Source organism: Erythrolamprus reginae, chromosome 2 (assembly GCF_031021105.1).
Source record: "Erythrolamprus reginae isolate rEryReg1 chromosome 2, rEryReg1.hap1, whole genome shotgun sequence".
In the NCBI taxonomy this organism is placed as follows: Eukaryota; Metazoa; Chordata; class Lepidosauria; order Squamata; family Dipsadidae; genus Erythrolamprus; species Erythrolamprus reginae.
In genome coordinates, this window is record NC_091951.1 from 52,421,043 (window position 1) to 52,439,283 (window position 18,241).

General features: G+C 39.3%; 1 protein-coding gene across 3 annotated transcripts in view; it reads right to left on the reverse strand.

Moving 5' to 3' along the window:
• The window catches only part of CADPS (calcium dependent secretion activator), a 526,173-nt gene that overhangs the window by 182,018 nt on the left and 325,914 nt on the right, over positions 1-18,241 (reverse strand). For all 3 annotated transcript variants that reach the window (XM_070738156.1, XM_070738154.1, XM_070738155.1), the window contains exon 13: positions 7,843-8,030. In XM_070738156.1, the coding sequence (XP_070594257.1) occupies positions 7,843-8,030 (188 nt within the window). The remainder of the gene's footprint in view (positions 1-7,842; positions 8,031-18,241) is intronic.

Below are 18,241 nucleotides of genomic sequence, written 5' to 3' on the forward strand. Positions count from 1 at the left end.
AAAAGTATTTACATGTATATATATAATTGGAGTCAGAATCAGAAGAAGGAAACCCACAGAAAAACAAAAGCAAATAAAATAATATTTAACTTCTAGTGTCTCTACACCTTCATTCAATCACATCAGTAATTAGATCAAAAACAATGTAGGCATCTCACTATGAATTTAGGTCAACCCATACAATAAAAAATATGACATATTTCAATAGTAACAGATTTTTTTCTTGTTTCATATTGCTTGAGTCTAAAGAAAATATAGTTTTTGCTATAAGGAATACATGTTCCTTGGTAATCTTTAAGAACATTTCTATTCTGTGATTAGAATTGGGTTATAAAATTGAAAAGATTTATTGAGAATTCATTTCTCATCTGTAATATGTCTATATTGGTGGTGGGTTGTTTTAATCAATGATTAAAAAACCTATGATAGAAATGCAATGTCAATTGTAATGATACTTTTTTTTAAAAGCATAACACTCATCTTCCTTTCCCCCCCTCTCCATTTCCATTCTCTCCAGAGAAATTAAATATGACAATGTACAGATGAAGATATGGAGAGAGAAAAAAGGAAGAGGAGTGTTATGCTTAAAATAAAGTATAATTACAAATGGCATTGCATTTCTATCATAGGTTTTTTAATCGTTGATTTAGAAAAACCCACCACCAATAAAGACATATTACAGAGGAGAAATGAATTCCCAATAAATCTTTTCAATTTTATAACCTAATTCTAATCACAGAATGGAAATGTTCTTAAAGCTTACCAAGGAGCATGTATTTCTTATAGCAAAGACTGTATTTTCTTTAGATGAGTTCTTGATGCAAATCACAAGGTTAATTATAAATTATAATTAGGAACTGGGGTCCAAAGGCCACTATTTCTTTTGAGAATTTCCATCTCCCCCACCATCCCCTGCCTTTCAGGGCTAGGTATGCAGCTAAAAGCAAATATATCAGAGTCATTTCTTTTTAAAAAAATTTAAAAAATCAAATGATAAAAATCATTGTAAATAGACATTATGAGTTAATTATTTTGCCATTACTTTGTCCCAGTATGGCTTTGAAAGAATCCTATAGTGACTTTTGTACTTTTCATGACAGCCTATCCCATTTTGGGATGTGTCCATCAAATGAATATCTAATTTGGAACTGTGAAAGTTTAAAGGACAAATTCTTGGGTTTTTTCTCCTTTCCACAAATCTTTATCCTTTTGAAAGTATTTTATGGTTATAAATGATTTATAAGACCTGTAAATATTGCCATGCATGTCCAGATGGCTGCTTTGCTGTATGCCCCAGCCATTTTGTTGGGTTACATAACCATATCACATCAGACAGGCAGCTGAGTCAAATTAAGCATTTCCATTTTTTTTTGGTTAAGGGAAGAAAAAATGAAAGCAGGCTGCTCCTCATGTTCACAACCACATCTGGTTTCAATCAACTCCTGCCTAATTTGCCCATGGATCCTCTTTAGCAATAGCAATAGCACTTAGACTTACAAACCACTTCACAGTGCTTTGCAGCCCTCTCTAAGCGGTTTACAGGGTCAGTATATATTGCCCCCAACAATTTGAGTCCTCATTTTACCCACCTTGGAAGGATGGAAGGCTGAGTCAGCCTTGAGACAGCTGAGATTCAAATTGCCAAATACTGTACTGCAGAAATAGCCTGCAGTACTGCACTCTAACCACTGTGCCACCTGGGCTCTGAAGGCAATTTCCTGAACGTTATTGTCACAATGCTGATTTGTGCTTGGCCTTTAAAATGGGTGGGGTGGGGCAGGGAGGGATCCCTGGTGGTCTTGGTGAACTTGCTTGTTTTCTTGCAGATGTTTCATTACCCAAATTAGGGTAAATCAGAGCTAGCAAGGAGTGAAACTTGTTGTCAGTTTATATTCTGGTGGCTTGCCTATCAGTATTGGTGAGGGTGGTGATACAGATTCTTAGGTTAGGCTGTTTGCTGTTGGCTTCATTGGCAGTTTCTTGAGTGGTTTTTTTTTACTTGATTGTTGGTGTGATGTTAATCTTGAAGTTAATCTATGCTGAGCTAGATGCTGATTCCTAGTGGAGAGTCTTTTTGTTCTTTTTGGGGCTGGATAATAGTGTCTTTTGCATAGTCTACAGATATTGTTAATGTTTATGTGTCTATTGATGGCTTCAATGCCATGTTTCTAGAAATTCCCTGGCATTTTTGGAGTTGGCTTGGACTAGGATGGTTACATTTTCTCAGTAGAAACTATGGTTAAATCTCTCTATATCAGTGATTCTCAACCTTTCTAATGCTGCGACCCCTTAATGCAGTTCCTCATGTTGTGGTGACCCCAAACCATAAGTTTAGCACCAATTCTCCCAACAGAGGTTTAAGCTGATTGGCAGGAAGATCAGACAGACATCCCCACTGTAAACGCCTGATTGGTTGGATTGTTCCAAGGCGCCAGAATAGAAGCTTTAGTTCTTAACACCATGGGAAATTTGTCTTAGGTGACCCCTGTACAACAATTGTTCGACCTCCAAAGGGGTCCCAACCCCCAGGTTGAGAATCACTGGTCTATATGTTGTGAAATTAAAGAATTGTCATTACTGTGGCTTCTTTTTGATTTGTTAGTTTTGCCAAAGCCCAGCGACCAGTTAGGTCCCACAGAGTGGGTCTTCTCTGGGTCCTGTCAACTAAATAATGTTGGAACCAGCTCCCCCCAGAGATCAGAATTGCCCCCACCCTCCTCGCCTTTCATAAGCTCCTTAAAACCCACCCCTGTCGTCAGGCATGGGGGAATTGAGATATTCCTTCCCCCTAGGCCTATACAATTTATGCATGGTATGTTTGTGTGTATGTTTGGTTTTTAATAAGGGTTTTTAGTTATTTTAAATATTAGATTTGTTATATGCTGTTTTTATTGTTGTTGTTAGCCGCCCCAAGTCTTTAAAATAAATTCTGCTTCTCAGATTGAAACACCCAAATAAAGAATTTCTAACACCCTATCTGCAAAGTCTGAATGTATCCAGTGCCCTGAGTTTGCTATACTATTCAGATAATATGGCACACAGTCCACAGAATTTCCTATTGGAAGTAGCCTGAGGGGAATTCCAAAAAGAAATCATTTTCTCCTTGTTCTTGCATTGATAACCAGACTGCATTCACGAAATAGGACCTTGGACAGCATCTAGTTAGTTTGTCTCCTCCGATTGCCTGTCATTCATTTTGTCAGTCCTGACCTTCAGGCTGTCCCGCACCGTCTGAATCATACTCTTTCTGCACTTTCTCACTCACTGCAAGCTACTGTCATCTCATTGTTTGACCTTACACACACAGAGAGAGACAGAGAGCAGAAACAGACAAAGCACCTCAGCTCCATCACTATCTAGTATTTAGGTAGAAAACTGATACCAAGCCAGAAACAACTGTCTCTTTGACCATCATTACTTTTAAACCAGCATATTGGGAAAGCAAATCTTATTTTAGGGAAACCCACATTAATATGCTTTTACCAGAGAAAATAACCCTGAAAGTTAAAATACAGATGGAAAGAAAATTAAAAATAATCCATGGAATATAGAAATTGGAATTTTTTAAAAACACAATCTATAAGTGGGTATGAAGACTCATATCTGTGCATAAGTATTTGCTTCCCCATTTTAAAAATAATGTTATCTTTGTCTCTTAATGTTGTCAAAGCTTCCTATGGAATGTACTGATATAAAAGTCAAAGTGAAAAATAATGCCATGGTTAATATTGAATTTAACTTATTTCATAAACAGCCATCCCACATGTAATGTGCTGGCATTTTGAATGTACATCCTCACCCTGAACTTTAAACAATTTATCTGTCATCTATCTATCTATCTATCTATCTATCTATCTATCTATCTATCTATCTATCTATCTATCTATCTATATATTTGACTTCTATCCCACCCAATCCCGAAGGACTCAGGGCGACTTACAACAACAATATACTGTAAATACAATATAAATAGATACAATAGAAAGAAGTTGAATATTATCTAAGACTAAAACATTATCTAAAACTAAAACCTCTCTTACACACACACACACACACACACACACAAACGGGCCCTAATTATATAAGCCATATAATTAATAGTTTAGCTAGTAAATTAAGATTTTATATTAGAACCCCCTTATATGAGTGTCTCCGAATCAACAGCTTTCGCCTTGTGGATATGGATGAAATTCAATGAATCTATCTAACTCCTATCATAAATACAAACCTTCTTATCTTTTCCAGAAACAGCAAAGATGTACACAGCAATGATGTGATTTAGACTTCTACTCATGGGAATCTTGTTTAGACTAAGTTGAAGACATGTATCATTTGTATCAACTACTGTACAAAATTTTTGTAAGAGTGTTTCAGCAAGACCTTGTAACTGTCCACTGTCCATGTTTACCTGCCACAGACTTGTTCAACAGGCTTTGCACCTTGCAAAATAATACCTATGACACTACTGTACTGTGAGAAATCTTGCACAAGAGCTCACACAAAAGCCACTCAAAAATATTTTCTACACACATCTTTGAATCAAAATGGATAGGGTACAATGCGTCCACGGATGAAATAGGTTGGCAATCACATGAGAAATACTTTTCTAAACACACATCCCATTGGTATTGGTCGAGTCATTTTTTTGTTACCCATACTGCATATTATGTTGCTTAATTTTTAAATTAGATCTCTGAAGCATTGCAACCATGGCAGACCTGATAGTATACACATAAAACAATTACAGTAAAATAATATCAAATTAAAAAAAAACAGTGCAATGAAAATATACAAAATGAAACAATGTATGAATTATATGAGATACCAATGGCATTATCCAACTAGTTAAACTGCTGCTAGGATTCCATAGAAGGTTGGGACAGGGAAGTCATGTCAGGTCCAAAGTGTCAAGAACTGCAAGTGACTAGTTCCTATATTGTTGCTCACTTACTAACAGAAACTTGCCAGAATAAAGCAATTATCCGCAATAACTACAGATATACTCTGTGAATTGCTAGGGAGGGTTAAACCTTGCTCTCTTCTTGCCCACCATTCATTCCAAACTCTGCGGTCTCTTTGCCTTCTCTCCTCTTTCCTGCAAATCCTATAGGCTGTTCTTTAACATGGGGACTATTATAAGAAGCACCTACTCATGTGCTCCTCCCCACTCAACAGATTTGCAGAGTTAAAGGAGGTCTTTTAATCCAATGCCCTGGTTACAAGCAAGATGATCCTGAAGATACCATGGTGCCAAATATTAATTGCCTTATGCTAGGTTCCTTGTTATGGATCTCTTTGAGTTAAGAATATTGTGCATTTTATTAATGGCTGTAATTTTATACCTTGTCTTTCTATATTAATCTATCTCCTATAAAAGTGATGGAGAACCCTTTCAGCATCAAATGCCCAAACCAGAACATGCCGGAGTACCAGAAACCCAAAGACTAATTGACCAGTGTGCGTATGCCTGCAGCTTTTTGGCTGTTTTTGGCTGTTTTTCGGGTCATTTTCAGGATGTTTTTTGGGCCATTTTCAGGATGTTTTTTTCTGGGCTATTTTCAGGCCGATTCTGGGACATTTATGGCCAAAAAAGTGGCCTGAATGTGGCTTGAAAAAACAAGATGAAAAATGCCCTGAAAAAGAGCCCATTCTTTGGCTGGTTTGGGCCATTTTCTGGGCTATTTTCAGGCCATTTTCTAGTGCTCCAGCACCCATGAAAACCAGATGGACGGCATGGTGGAAACCAGAAGAGCAGCTGATTAGGCCACATGTGCCCACAAAGAGGGCCATAGGTTCACCATCATGATCCTATAGGGCTGAGTTCCCACAGTATTTCAAATCAATAAGGCATCAGCTCTTTTATGCCCTGTATCAAACTCCCATCCACTAAACTACGATTTCTTACCTTTTTTGTTCTGGAGGTGGCTGAGATTTGTTATCTTTCCTCTTTTTGGACTCCTTTTTGGAATCCTTTTTGGCCTCTACCTCAGAGGCTGGGGGGTTATTTGCAACTGGCTGTATGCCACCAAGTATCTCTTCCATTGTTTGACTTTGGAGATGTTGAGTTTTAAATTAAAACATAAAAAAAAGATAAGGATAGTGAAAGAGAAAATGAAAGCAACAAAGGTGTTGTTACGGAAGAAATGAAAGAAACAAGTTAAAAATTAAACGTTAAACAATAAAATGATAACAATAGATTGCCAACAATTTGTCAGCAGCAAAAGGAAAGGAAATCAGAACCACACACAAAAAAAGAGAGAAAAAGAAAAAGAAAAAAGAAAAAGAAGGCAAGCCAAACGCCGTAATGTAACGAGATGGATCAAGCGAACTGTGACTTGAGTGGCAGCCATACAATGTAAAATACCAGCAATGTGTATAATAATTCATGATGATGTTTACCAGAGAGCTTACAAAACACTTCATTATTTTATAACACTCTGTTATGCAGTAGCATATGTAGAACAGAGTGTGAAATCTCACTGTATAGAACGCAACTTCCAAAAAATAATTCCATCAGTGCATGAAATGCTACACCAGTCTATACAGTTAGGAAACTTATTTCTTTAACACTTTCAGATTTAAAATGGACTTCAAATTCTGAAATAAGTTAAAAAGTTTGAAATAAGTTTTTTTTTAAAAAAAATCATTTCAGTTTGAATCTAATTCTGGTCTGTTACAGCAAGGTTAATTGACATAACAAGGCAAATGAACTAAAATTTGAGCCTATAATCATGCATGTCTCAGTACAAAAGGAATCTGGTGTAGCCTAAATCATGGACCATTTTTGATAAGGTATTTAGAAATGGTGTCAGCTTCCTCACTCTAGCCAAAGTAGAGAGGTATGTAAAATAGCTGCACATCCTTTTGTTGGTGTGGAAGGAATCCTGTGTTCTTGTTAATCTGTTATCATGACGTAGAAACTTAAAAAGTAAGGAGAATTAACATATTGGATTACAGAAGTTAATATTTTCTGCAAATGATCAGCCCACACAAAGAAGTCTCAAAGTGGGATTGGAATGAGGTCTTTAAAACTCTGACTACAAAATCTTTTTTTTTCTTTAAGGATTCTTTATAATTATGAGTCTATTAAACACTAAACTGTGAAGAGAACTTATGAGCATTTAGTTGATCTCCATGATTGAAGAACTCAGAAAGTATTATTCCTATGGACAAAGAGATTTTCAGCCTACAAACCCATGCAGCACAAAATGTTCTTGTGTAACTTCATTTTCTCTCTTAAGCCCTACAAAGGATTTACGGGAATCTTTAAATTATTGGTAAGGATCTGAAGAAAAGAAAGGCAGCTACTACATCTCATTTATATTTTGCATCTTCTTGTGATGCAATCAAACGATTCAAATGTCTACAAATTCTTAACTGATTGAAATATTTTTTCCCCAGTTTTGAGTTTTTCTCCATTACTCTCAAACCTAAAATACTGTACATCTCTTCAACCAACTGCAGCACACACATTATTTACAAGAACATCTTAAGTGTACTCCCACAATTACTAAACCAGAAAAAAAGATGAGAAGTTCTTAATCTGCATTTTTATATTGATTTAGCACATCCAATTCCTTATCTCAGTAGGTGAACTTATTCAACTGTTTCTTTTTTGGCAGAATTCTTTAACTTTTGGTCTTTTCAACATGGTTCAAGCATTAAAAGACGGACTTCTATTTGTGGGCCGTTATCCTTTTTTAGACAAGACCTATATGCTATTTTCACGATAGTAAGAAAAACATAAATTATGGGTATAGTTACACATTATCCAAAGAAATCAGCATTTAAAAAAAAAACAAATGTTACAAAAATGGCCGAGGCACACCTGGTCCACCTTACCTGTTGCCGTGAACATGTGAAGCACAAAAGGCAAAACTGTAATGCAGTAAGGTGGGGTCAATCATTGCTCCATTTTCTGCTCTTTCAAGCAAATCACCGAGGTAGCAGAGATGCCTGTGACAGCCTCTGACTCCATTACGTGCACAGTATTCATCTAGGACAAAGACTTGGCCAGGGCTAAACCAGCCCTGTAGGTAAATAGAGAAAGGTTGTGTCAAATGTAGATTTTTTTTTTAAAAAAAAGGTATACCAGACCATAATTTATGAAAATGAAATTAGGAATGGAAATGAAATATTGATGTTGAATTAATCTGATTAATTCAAGCAGGAATGTTTCGAAGCGATCCGACTTTGCACATTAGTTTGAAAAGCCAACTTGTTCTATTTTTGATGTCATAGCATAAGGAGCCCAACTTTTAGTAGGTGCAACGTGACACCCAACTGAGATACGGAACTTATGATAGTTGCATCATTTGCTTCTCCTGCCCCTTTGCACCATGGACAATTGAAGTAGCAAGTCAGTGACTTGTAAATGGAATATTACAATATTGATGTCTACCATCCCAAGGCTATCTTGATTTGACAAATCTATGGAAGGATCTAAGTGAGGAGTAAAATATCACCTCATCCAAACAATGCCAGAAATTTTAAGCAGCAAAACACCAATTATCTAGTACATATGAAATAAATATTGAGATGGATATTGAAAGGACGATTTGCAAAAGGACTCAAAGCATCAATCACATATTTACTGTATGTATATAACTGTGCTTCTTGAAATCCCAATGATGGTTTTTCAAGAAGCAACTGGATTTTCTAGATTATCACTTTGCTGTATAATGTGCAATTAACTCACACTGTATCATGCTTAGAATAGAACACTGAAAACCAGCAGATTAAAATAATCTACCATATTGCATTAGCTATGAAAGAAGAGATTTCCATATAAATACTCCCCCTCCCTATTATAGAAATAAATTATCTAGTAAGCAGCAATAGCTATGACACATATTTTTTTCTCTGCAAATAAATGTGCTTGTATGGAAATGGGAATAGCGCTTCTGACCCTAAAACCATTCTTTGTGTGTTTTGACATCCTCTTCTATAAGGAAGTCAGCAAACCAAAGTGAATATATTCTGGTCGCACGACAGTCCCTAGAAATGGGGAAGGGAAAGATCTTAAACAATGATGTTCGTCCATCGTGTTCGAGGAGGACCTTGACATCTAACGTGTTGTGGGCTGTACATGATGTGTCCGCAAGTGGCTGGTAAGGCCTATACAGGCACAAAATATCCTGCCACATGTTGGGCAGACATGTGTGGGCACCATTGTCACAGCATTTGTAGCCCTGGCTTTGTGGAATGCTCGCTTCTCTACTACTCTGAATGTTCTTCTGGGGTCAGGTATCTGGCAGCCTTAGTGGATCAGCATGTGCCATGTTGGTCGATCTAGTGCCAGGTTTCCCAGGAGGTGGTGTCGATATCGAGGGTCTTGAAGGAGGTTTTCAACATGTCTTTGTATCACTTCCTTTGTCCCGTTTACAATCACGTTCCTTTAGCTTACCATAGAGGAGCTGTTTAGGTATGCGATGGTCTGGCATCTTAGCAACATGGCGTCTCTGGGCTTTCATCAGCAGGGTGGGAATTGATGGGAGGCCTGCCACCGGATCCTCAGAATTCTACGCAGGCAGGTCATGTGGAAGTGGTTCAATTGCCTAGCACAGTGATGGCGAACCTTTTTTCACTCGGGTGCCGAAAGAGGGTAGGCATGTGCTATCGTTGATGCATGAGTGCCCACACCCATAAATCAATGCCTGGGGAGGGCAAAAACAGCCCCCCCATAGAGTCCCTCTGGAGGCCAGAAATTGCCGGTTTTCCAACTCTTGGTGGGCCCAGTAGACTCGTGTTTTCCCCTCCCCAGGCTCCAAAGGCTTCCCTGGATCCGGGGAAGGGTAAAAACGCCTCCCCTATCACCCTGGGGGCTCTCTGGAAGCCACAAATGCCATCCCAGAGCCTCTGTGTGAGCCAAAAAAATCAGCTGGCTGACACACACATGCACACTGGAGCTGAGCTAGGGCAACAGCTCATGTGCCAGCAGATATGGCTCCATGTGCCACCTATGGCACCCGTGCCATAAGTTCGCCATCACTGGCCTAGCATGTCTCCTGTATGCAGTCCAAGTCTCACTGGCATTCAACAGAGTAGTTAGCACTATTGCTCAGCAGACTTTGAGCTTTGAAGCAAGGCTTATTCCACATCGGTTCCACACGTTGGTCATTAGTCTTAAACGATACCTGTGCATTGGAGCATGAGAATGGCAGATATATGAATGGGTTCTTGAATGTATCAAGTGTGGAAATGTGGTCAATAACTGGATCTGGAGACAGAATTTCATAGAAGAAAGCAGTAGAAAAGCAATACAAATACTTAATTTCAATGGCTTAAGCAGTTTCAGGGTTTTATATGTCAATGTGAAGACCACATGGTTGAAGGATCACTGGAACTTGTTTTCTGCTTTAGAATATTACAAACACAGAGGTATTATAACCTCAGCAGCCCATTCTGTTTCTTGTTTTAGTTGAACAATCCACAAGGGCAGCTGCAGATCTCACAAAGTATTAGGGTAGAGAAGTTTCAAGGTCACACAAGCAAAAATTAATGATGGTGCATCCTTATGGAACTATCCCGGCATGTCAGAGCACCAAACTCTCATTTTATATAATGGGAAGTCTAATTAGAAGAGATTGTCATAACAGCTTATCAGGTAGATTCCTTTTCACCTCACATGAAATTCTGCAGATAGAATTCAAAAGGAGCAGATTGAAAAATAATCAGTATCGATGGAGACGCTGAGCCATTGACAAGACATATCTTTCTAATGCTTCAAAACTGCAAACTCTTTCTTCTTTTAATTGAAAAGTTCCTGCGGAGACTAGATCAGTGCCCCTGCCCCTGTAGGCAACTTCTTTGCCACCCCATCTGGCACCCCAAATGCTACGTCTTTGAAATGACGCCGCTGTGAAAAGATTAAAATATATTTTCTACCACTCGGATGACACCAAATCTTTTCTGGATGCCAAAATGCTACTGTTGAGGAGAGTCGAAGAAATATCAATTAAGAACTCCATCGAAGGATTTGCTTATCCTTGTTGGGCCAACTCCAGAACAGATTGAAAAGGGATTAAAATAATGAGGGGCAGAATCAAAGGCATGGAAAACAGACATAGTTCCTTTTTATTACGCCTATTGCCAGAAAGCGCATGTGTGAAAAATGAAGATGGTGACGGAGGATAACACAGTCTGTGGCTTGTCAAAAGCAACGCTTTCTCTCCTGCCCCCACCCTCTTTATATCATTTCAAAATAACTCCTGGAATTTTGCATTTGGGTGAAGGCTGAAACAAAAACATTTTCCTTACTTAAGAGAAAAAATGAATTGATTTTGTTTCTCTCATAATATTTTGGCAAGGTAGAAAAACAGGGGTAAAATAGAAACACCTCTCCCCTCCTCCCTTTGCAACTGATTTCCAGAAAGAAGAATTGAGTCATCTAGAACAGTGTTTTTCAACCAGTGTGCCGTGGCACACTAGTGTGCCGCAAGATATGGTCAGGTGTGCCGCGAAGAAGGAAGCTCAGATTCCGGTCTCACAACTTTTTGCTGAGAGAGAGAGAGTGAGAGAGAGAGAAAGCAAGAGAGAAAGCAAGAGAGAGAGAAAGAGAGTGAGAGAGACAGAGAAAGCAAGAGAGAGAAAGAAAACAAAGAGAGAGAAAGTAAGAATGAGAGAGAGAGAAAGCAAGAGAGAGAGCAAAAGAGAGAGAAAAGAAAGAAAGAGAGAAAGAAAGCAAGATAGAGAGAGAGAGAAAAGGAGTGGAAGGGAGGGAGAGAGAGAAATGAGAGAAAAAAGGGGAGGGAAAAAAAGAGAAATGAGAAAATGATTGAGACAGAGAATGAGAGGAAAGAGAGAGAAACAAGAGAGAGAGAGAGAAGTGACTCTTGATTTAAAGCATATGATAAAAAACACCCAAAGAATAAGAGAGAAACCCCCCCCAGCCCTCACCTGTTTTTGGAAATGGTTCAAGAGTGTGTATACACAGAGAGAGGGGGGGGGAAGGGGACGGATGGAAAAAGAGAAGAGTGTCTTAGGGTGGTGGTGTGCCCCAGGATTTTGTAAATGTAAAAAAATGTGCCGCAGGTTGAAAATCACTGGTCTAGAAAACTCTGGTAGGAAAAAGCTACCATTGTTGAAGAAGGAACCGAAACAAAAATATTGCTAAAACTGCAGCCGACTGCATTTGTATGACTGTTCTTGAAAAAAAATAGTTGTACAGAACATTTCTTGCAATTCAGGTTCCCACCAAGTGTCTCCTGGTTAACCTAAGAGTGAATCCCCCCCCCAGTAAGGCGTACTTCAAAATCACATTTGAAGATGGTTTCTGCTTCGCTTTTTTCTAAAGCAAAGGGAAAGTTAGGCAACTGAATACACATTAGACCTAGTTATGGCTGAATTTTTTCCTCAGAATTCATGCTAAATTATCTGACTTAAGCAGCCAGAAACTCCTATGAAAATCAAATCAATAGAAAAAAGAGGAGGGGATAATAGCAAGTATCTCAAGTTGGTCTTGTGTTGTGTTGTGAATCAATGCTGTTTTTTGTTTTCGTTTTCTTGCTCCTTACTGCAAGATGCTTCTCCTACTACTACTACTACTACTACTACTACTACTACTACTACTACTAATCTTAATCTTCCTCCCCTTTCTCCATTTCTCAATCTCCTTCTCCTCCCCCTTCTCCCTCCTCCTCCTCCTCTTAATAATAACTGTCCTCTTCCTCTCATTCCTCCACTTCTCCTTCATCTTCACCTTCTTCTCCCCGTCCTCCTCCTTCCTCCTCCTCCTTCTATTAATCTTAACCATCCTCTTCCTCTCCTTCCTCCACTTCTTCTCCTTCTCAAGGAACTGGAGCCTCTCTCTTATGATACCAGGTTGCAACGCCTTGGTCTCTTTAGCCTTGAAAGATGGCGTTTAAGGGGTGACTTGATCGAAGCGTATAAAATCATGCATGGGATAGAAAAGGTGGATAGAGAAAAATTCTTTTCTCTATCACACAATACTAGGACAAGGGGATACCCCCTAAAGCTCATGGGTAAGAAGGTGAGGACAAATCAAGGGAAATATTTCTTCACCCAGAGGATCGTGGGTTTATGGAATTCACTTCCAGAAGAGGTCGTGACAGCTGTCAGCCTGGATAGCTTCAAGGCAGGATTAGACAGATTCATGGATGCCAAGTGTATCGGTGGTTATTGAAACGGATGTCCATGTGCCGCCTCTATGTTGGTTGAGGCAGGCAGGATTCCCTTGGGTGCCATTTGTTGGGGGTCAAGGGAAAGGGAAGGTCTTGCCTTCTCTTTCTGCTCAAGATCCCCATGGACAATTGGTGGGCCACTGTGTGACACAGAATGCTGGACTCGATGGGCTTTGGCCTGATTCAGCAGGGCTCTTCTTACGTTCTGTTTTTGAGTTGGTTGCCTGCGTTGAATAATTCTCAGTCTACCCCTTATTCATATTTTATAATCCAGCCCTCCCACTCAAATTCATATCTGGGACATTTTCTTTTCTCACCAGAGCAGGGGTGGGTTCTAACTTACCTTGCTACCGGTTCATTTCTCTCATGCCAGGTGAGCACGCCTCATGGGTTTAGGTGCATGCTTTGCACACACATGCATGCGTGGTGCCGAAAAATCCAAAAAGAAAAAAAAAGGCAAACCAAGATAGAGACTGTATGCACAATGCTGGAAACTCGGCTTCTGAGCATACTCAGAAGAAATTTAAAAAAAAATGATGGTGCCCACAGACGACACCAACTGAACTGGACCTGTGATGTTATTATGATGTCACCAGTGGTCGCTACCAGTTCGGGCAAACTGGGCCCAACGGGGAGGAACCTTCATCAGTGACTCTGACAGGTTGGTCCCCTCACAAGATGCCACGTGAGACTGAATTGCAGATTCATCAGGCAAAGGAACCTAGAGGTAGTTACACCCACAGAAAGGCAGTTCTTTATTTATTCAATCAGATTTTACAATCACCCATCTTCCTTCCAGACGGACTCGGGGCAGCGTACATTGTTAGCATGATTACTGTATGAAGGTGAATGAACATTTTAAATTAGAAATCTAAGAATTGTTTTAGTATATTAATTGGATAAACTATTGTTATGTATTTTGGTATATGTTGTGAGCTGCCCCAAGTCCATGGAGAGGGGCAGCATACAAGTCCAATTAAATAAATAAACAATAAATAAATAAAATATTAAGACATAAAAATCTACATAAAATTTTAAAAGGCAATTAAAAACCAGCGTTAAAGTTACTTCAAAAGTGGTAGAGGGATGTTCAAGATGCTAACAAGGCTCAGGGCTGCTTGGTCCTCTGTGAGTTCCAAGCAAGGTTACACAACTGTATTTTTATACCTTTCTGAAAGGCCAGGAGAGGTGGGGGGAGAGCAGGCTCACCTCTGGTGTGTGGGGGATACTCCATAGGGCAGGGGCAACAGCAGAAAAGGCGCTCATCTTGGCCTGGCCAGTCAGAATTCCTTAGCTGAAGGGATCTACAACATAGCTTCCTTGCCTGACTAGTTGATATGGGCTGATGTATTGGGATGAAGGTAATTCTGTAGGTAACTTGCTGGACACCCAAAACACAGAGTCCAATAATCTGGCCCTTCTTTCAACCCAGAAGCCAGGCTATAGGATTCTACCTCAAGATGAAAATAATTTAGGCAAGGAATGGTTAATCTGCAGCTTGCACATATCAGATGATAAGATGACACTGGAACTGAATAAGGACGATGAAGGGAGATTCTATGAAGTTTGGAATATGCTTTATGAATGGCTAGCAAAAAGGAAATAGTAGAAAGCTGTGGGTAATGAATTTAAAACACCCTCATTTATCAACAAATAATGATAAAGGAATATATACATATAGCTTTTTGCTATTTCCTTTTTGCTAGCCATTCATAAAACATATTCCAAACTTTGTAGAATTATTCCTACTAGTTCCTGCTATCAATTAATTAAATAAATAACAAACATAGCATATAATATTCAGGAGAAATTATAGAAATATAAACTAAATATGTAAAGTATGTAATGTATAAAAGTTGAACGTTTACCGTAGATATTTAGAACTTAGAGATTAATGAAAATAATTGATAATAGCTTAGCTAATCATAGCCATTGTCATCATAGACAGCATTGTTGTTTTGTGGTGTCTGTCATATTATTTGTGGTTTCTTTCATTATTTATTTTTTGTATTGTTTTAAAATGTATATAAATTTAATAAAAATATCAATCTGTCTTAATTTCAAAGGACATGGGTCTGTTTTCCAAAACCCTTTGTGAGCTACCAGTTTCAATCCTGAGAATAGTGTGAAAGAAAGAGAGAAGGGATCGTGATGAAAATGAACCCTAGATATCCTATGTACCTGTTTGCTATTTACCAATCACCTCCCTAAAGACAAACCTATTACAAACCAAAAAGCACATGGCATCATTACATTTACAATTACATTGACATGGCATCATTTTCCATTCTGGGCCTATGCCTGCAGATGACCTCCAATGGGATAGGGGCCTTGACTACCCCAGTTATGGGGTAAACATAAGTAGATTATAGCTTCAGCAATTTATTTGGTTCACAGATTGTTAACTGCATTGCCAAAAGTCAACTTGGAACACAACATTTCAAGCAAATGCAGTTTATTGCTAGTCAACAATTAATGTCCAAGTTTTTAAAAAAATCTCCGCTCATCTGATGCAAGCATGAAGTCGTTTAAAAAAAGAAATTATAGCAAATTGCATCTTCATGACATTCCCAAAAATGGAAATATTGTTTGATTTCTTCTGCTTCCCAGTTTTTATTTATTTTATTTGGTGTTGAAATACAGAAATGAACGACAACAACAAAAATCATGTAAAAATGACAATTTGGGTTTTGACATCCTGCTTCCCAATTAAATATTTTTTTAAAAAAATAGACCACAGACTCTTCTGAATGAGTAAATTAAAACAGGCTTTGTGGCCCACTGTTCTAACACTTCTGCCTGATTATGGATGACTTTCTTCATTTAAAAGGGAGACTGTTTTAGAAATCATGTACTTTGATACTGCAACGAAAGCTGCATTCTTCCAGTCTGCAAATACGGCTAACTTCAGAATATTCAGTGTAAATTTTCAGCAAACCCTATTATTATTTTTTATTTCATTATTAAAGAGACCATCTGATCCCCACACCTTCTAGAATAGCAGGAATGAATACACCAGGCCTTTTGTATGGCAAATCTATAAAGCGTAAAAGTAAAAATAATACTTAATGCAGGAAGGGAACAAAGCCAATGTTGGACAGCACAGCCTTTTTTCTAAATCATTGTTTGTAGAGAGAAACTTACAAGAACCCTGCAGCTATGAAAACTGTGGCAGGAAGTTTCAGTCAATGGTGCCAACAACATCTTTGACTCCCCTCCCAATTGCTTTTCCTTGCCAAAAACTGTTGCCTTTATATTATCTGTAATGAGTCAATTTCTTTGTTTTCATAGAGAATTCAGCTTCTGTCAGACTGTGGGAAATCAAGTCAGGCTTTACCTCATGGGTTTGAGAAAGAGAAAAGGTGCTACTTTAGGGAGGTCTACCAGTCTTCAATGGATGACTTATAAAAATAAGAGTTGTCAACAGTGCAAACAACAACAACAACAACAACAAAAAGCCAAGGCACACTTTGCAGCTTACATTGAGGGGAGTTAAATATATATTTGTCTTTAAAATCCCACACAATATTTTTTTCTTTTTTGGAATAGATAGAAACCATCCTCTGGGTACCAAATTTAGGATTTGAAAGTCCCTCAATGGCCCTTTAGTTGCTCACCTATTTGAATTCTGCACTAAAAACTGACTTGCAGAAATCCCCTTATATGTGAGCATCTGTGACCTCAGGCAGGGAAGTGGCAATCTGGTAATTTTGAGTGAACAGGATTAAAGTTAAAAGGAACAAAAGGAGACTGAGATGGGAAGCAGATTGCTCCAAAACCAGAGACCTAGAATGAAGATTGTGTTGCTGGATGCCAGCTTGATGAATGAGAAAAATTGACTGGGACTTGAGACCCCCTGAGAAATGGGAATCAATTCAGATATTCCATGCCAGGAGACTGAGAGCAACAAATGGCGGCCAGATGCTGAAGGTCCCTCCCTCAAATTAAATCCAGGGAAAAGCAAGAACAACTTGGTTGCCATCCCATTGATCAGCCTCCCACCAGAAATTCAGATGGCTCCATCATTTCCGATCTTTAGAGAAATGCAGAAAGCTAACTGGCTCTAAAGAGCATGTATTTATGTTCTTTTTTAAAAAGTAAACTTATTACCATTATTCTGCCTGTTGTAAAAAATGTACAAAAGGTTTTGAAAGTGTGAAGTTTTGTGGGTTTTGCGTTATGATAACTTTGTTTATTTAGTGTGGGAACAAACCAACCAATGAAATTAAATCTATAGGACAGAGATAGTGAAACTTTTTTCCCTCGGGTGCCAAAAGCACGTTTGTGTGTGCTATTGCACATTCGTGAGTGCCCACACCCGGGGCTGGGCAGCAGGCAGGACGGGGTGGAACACAGTTCCACCAGCGGAAATGAAGATGCATGTGCAGCTCCAGCTGATTGGCAGCTGTCACTTCCTAGATTACTGGTCTCGACTCAGCTCTCCTTTTTTTCCCTGCCGTTGCTGCTGCGTTTGCACTCCTTGCTTTTTTCCTCTTTCCTCCTTCCTGGCCTCGGACGAGCTTCCCTCTCTCCTGCCAGGCTCCCCTCCAGCCTCACACGGCCACCTCCCGCCTGTGGTGCAAGCAGAAGGCATGGGTGGAAGCGGCTCTGGCAGCATTCATGCTTCTGGCAACACCTGTTCGCATAGCTACCCAGCCTGAGGTGGGAGGGGGGCGACCCAGGAAGGAGAGTGCAGGAAATGCAAAGCAAATTGTCACCCCAGCGAGTGACACTGGTAAGGTTGCAAGTCGAGGACTTAACAGTTCACTTGAACGATGATGATTGTTCAAGTTACTCCCACCTGGTCAAATGTCCGGCAAGCCACCCCCACCTGGTCACATGACCATTAAGCCACACTCACAAAATAAGACACACCCACAGTGTGGCAGTAAACATTTTGGCTGCCCATTACTGCCCACACCCATAATTCACTGCTTGTGGAGGACCAAAATGGCCTCCCCCACTCCTTGGAGGCCATCTGGGGTCCTGAAACAGCCCATTTTCCAAACTTTGGTGGGCCTGAGAGGGCCATTTTTCACAACCCCAAGGCTCCAGAGGCTCCCCCGTCCCCCCGGAGATTCTCCAGAAGCTGGACATGC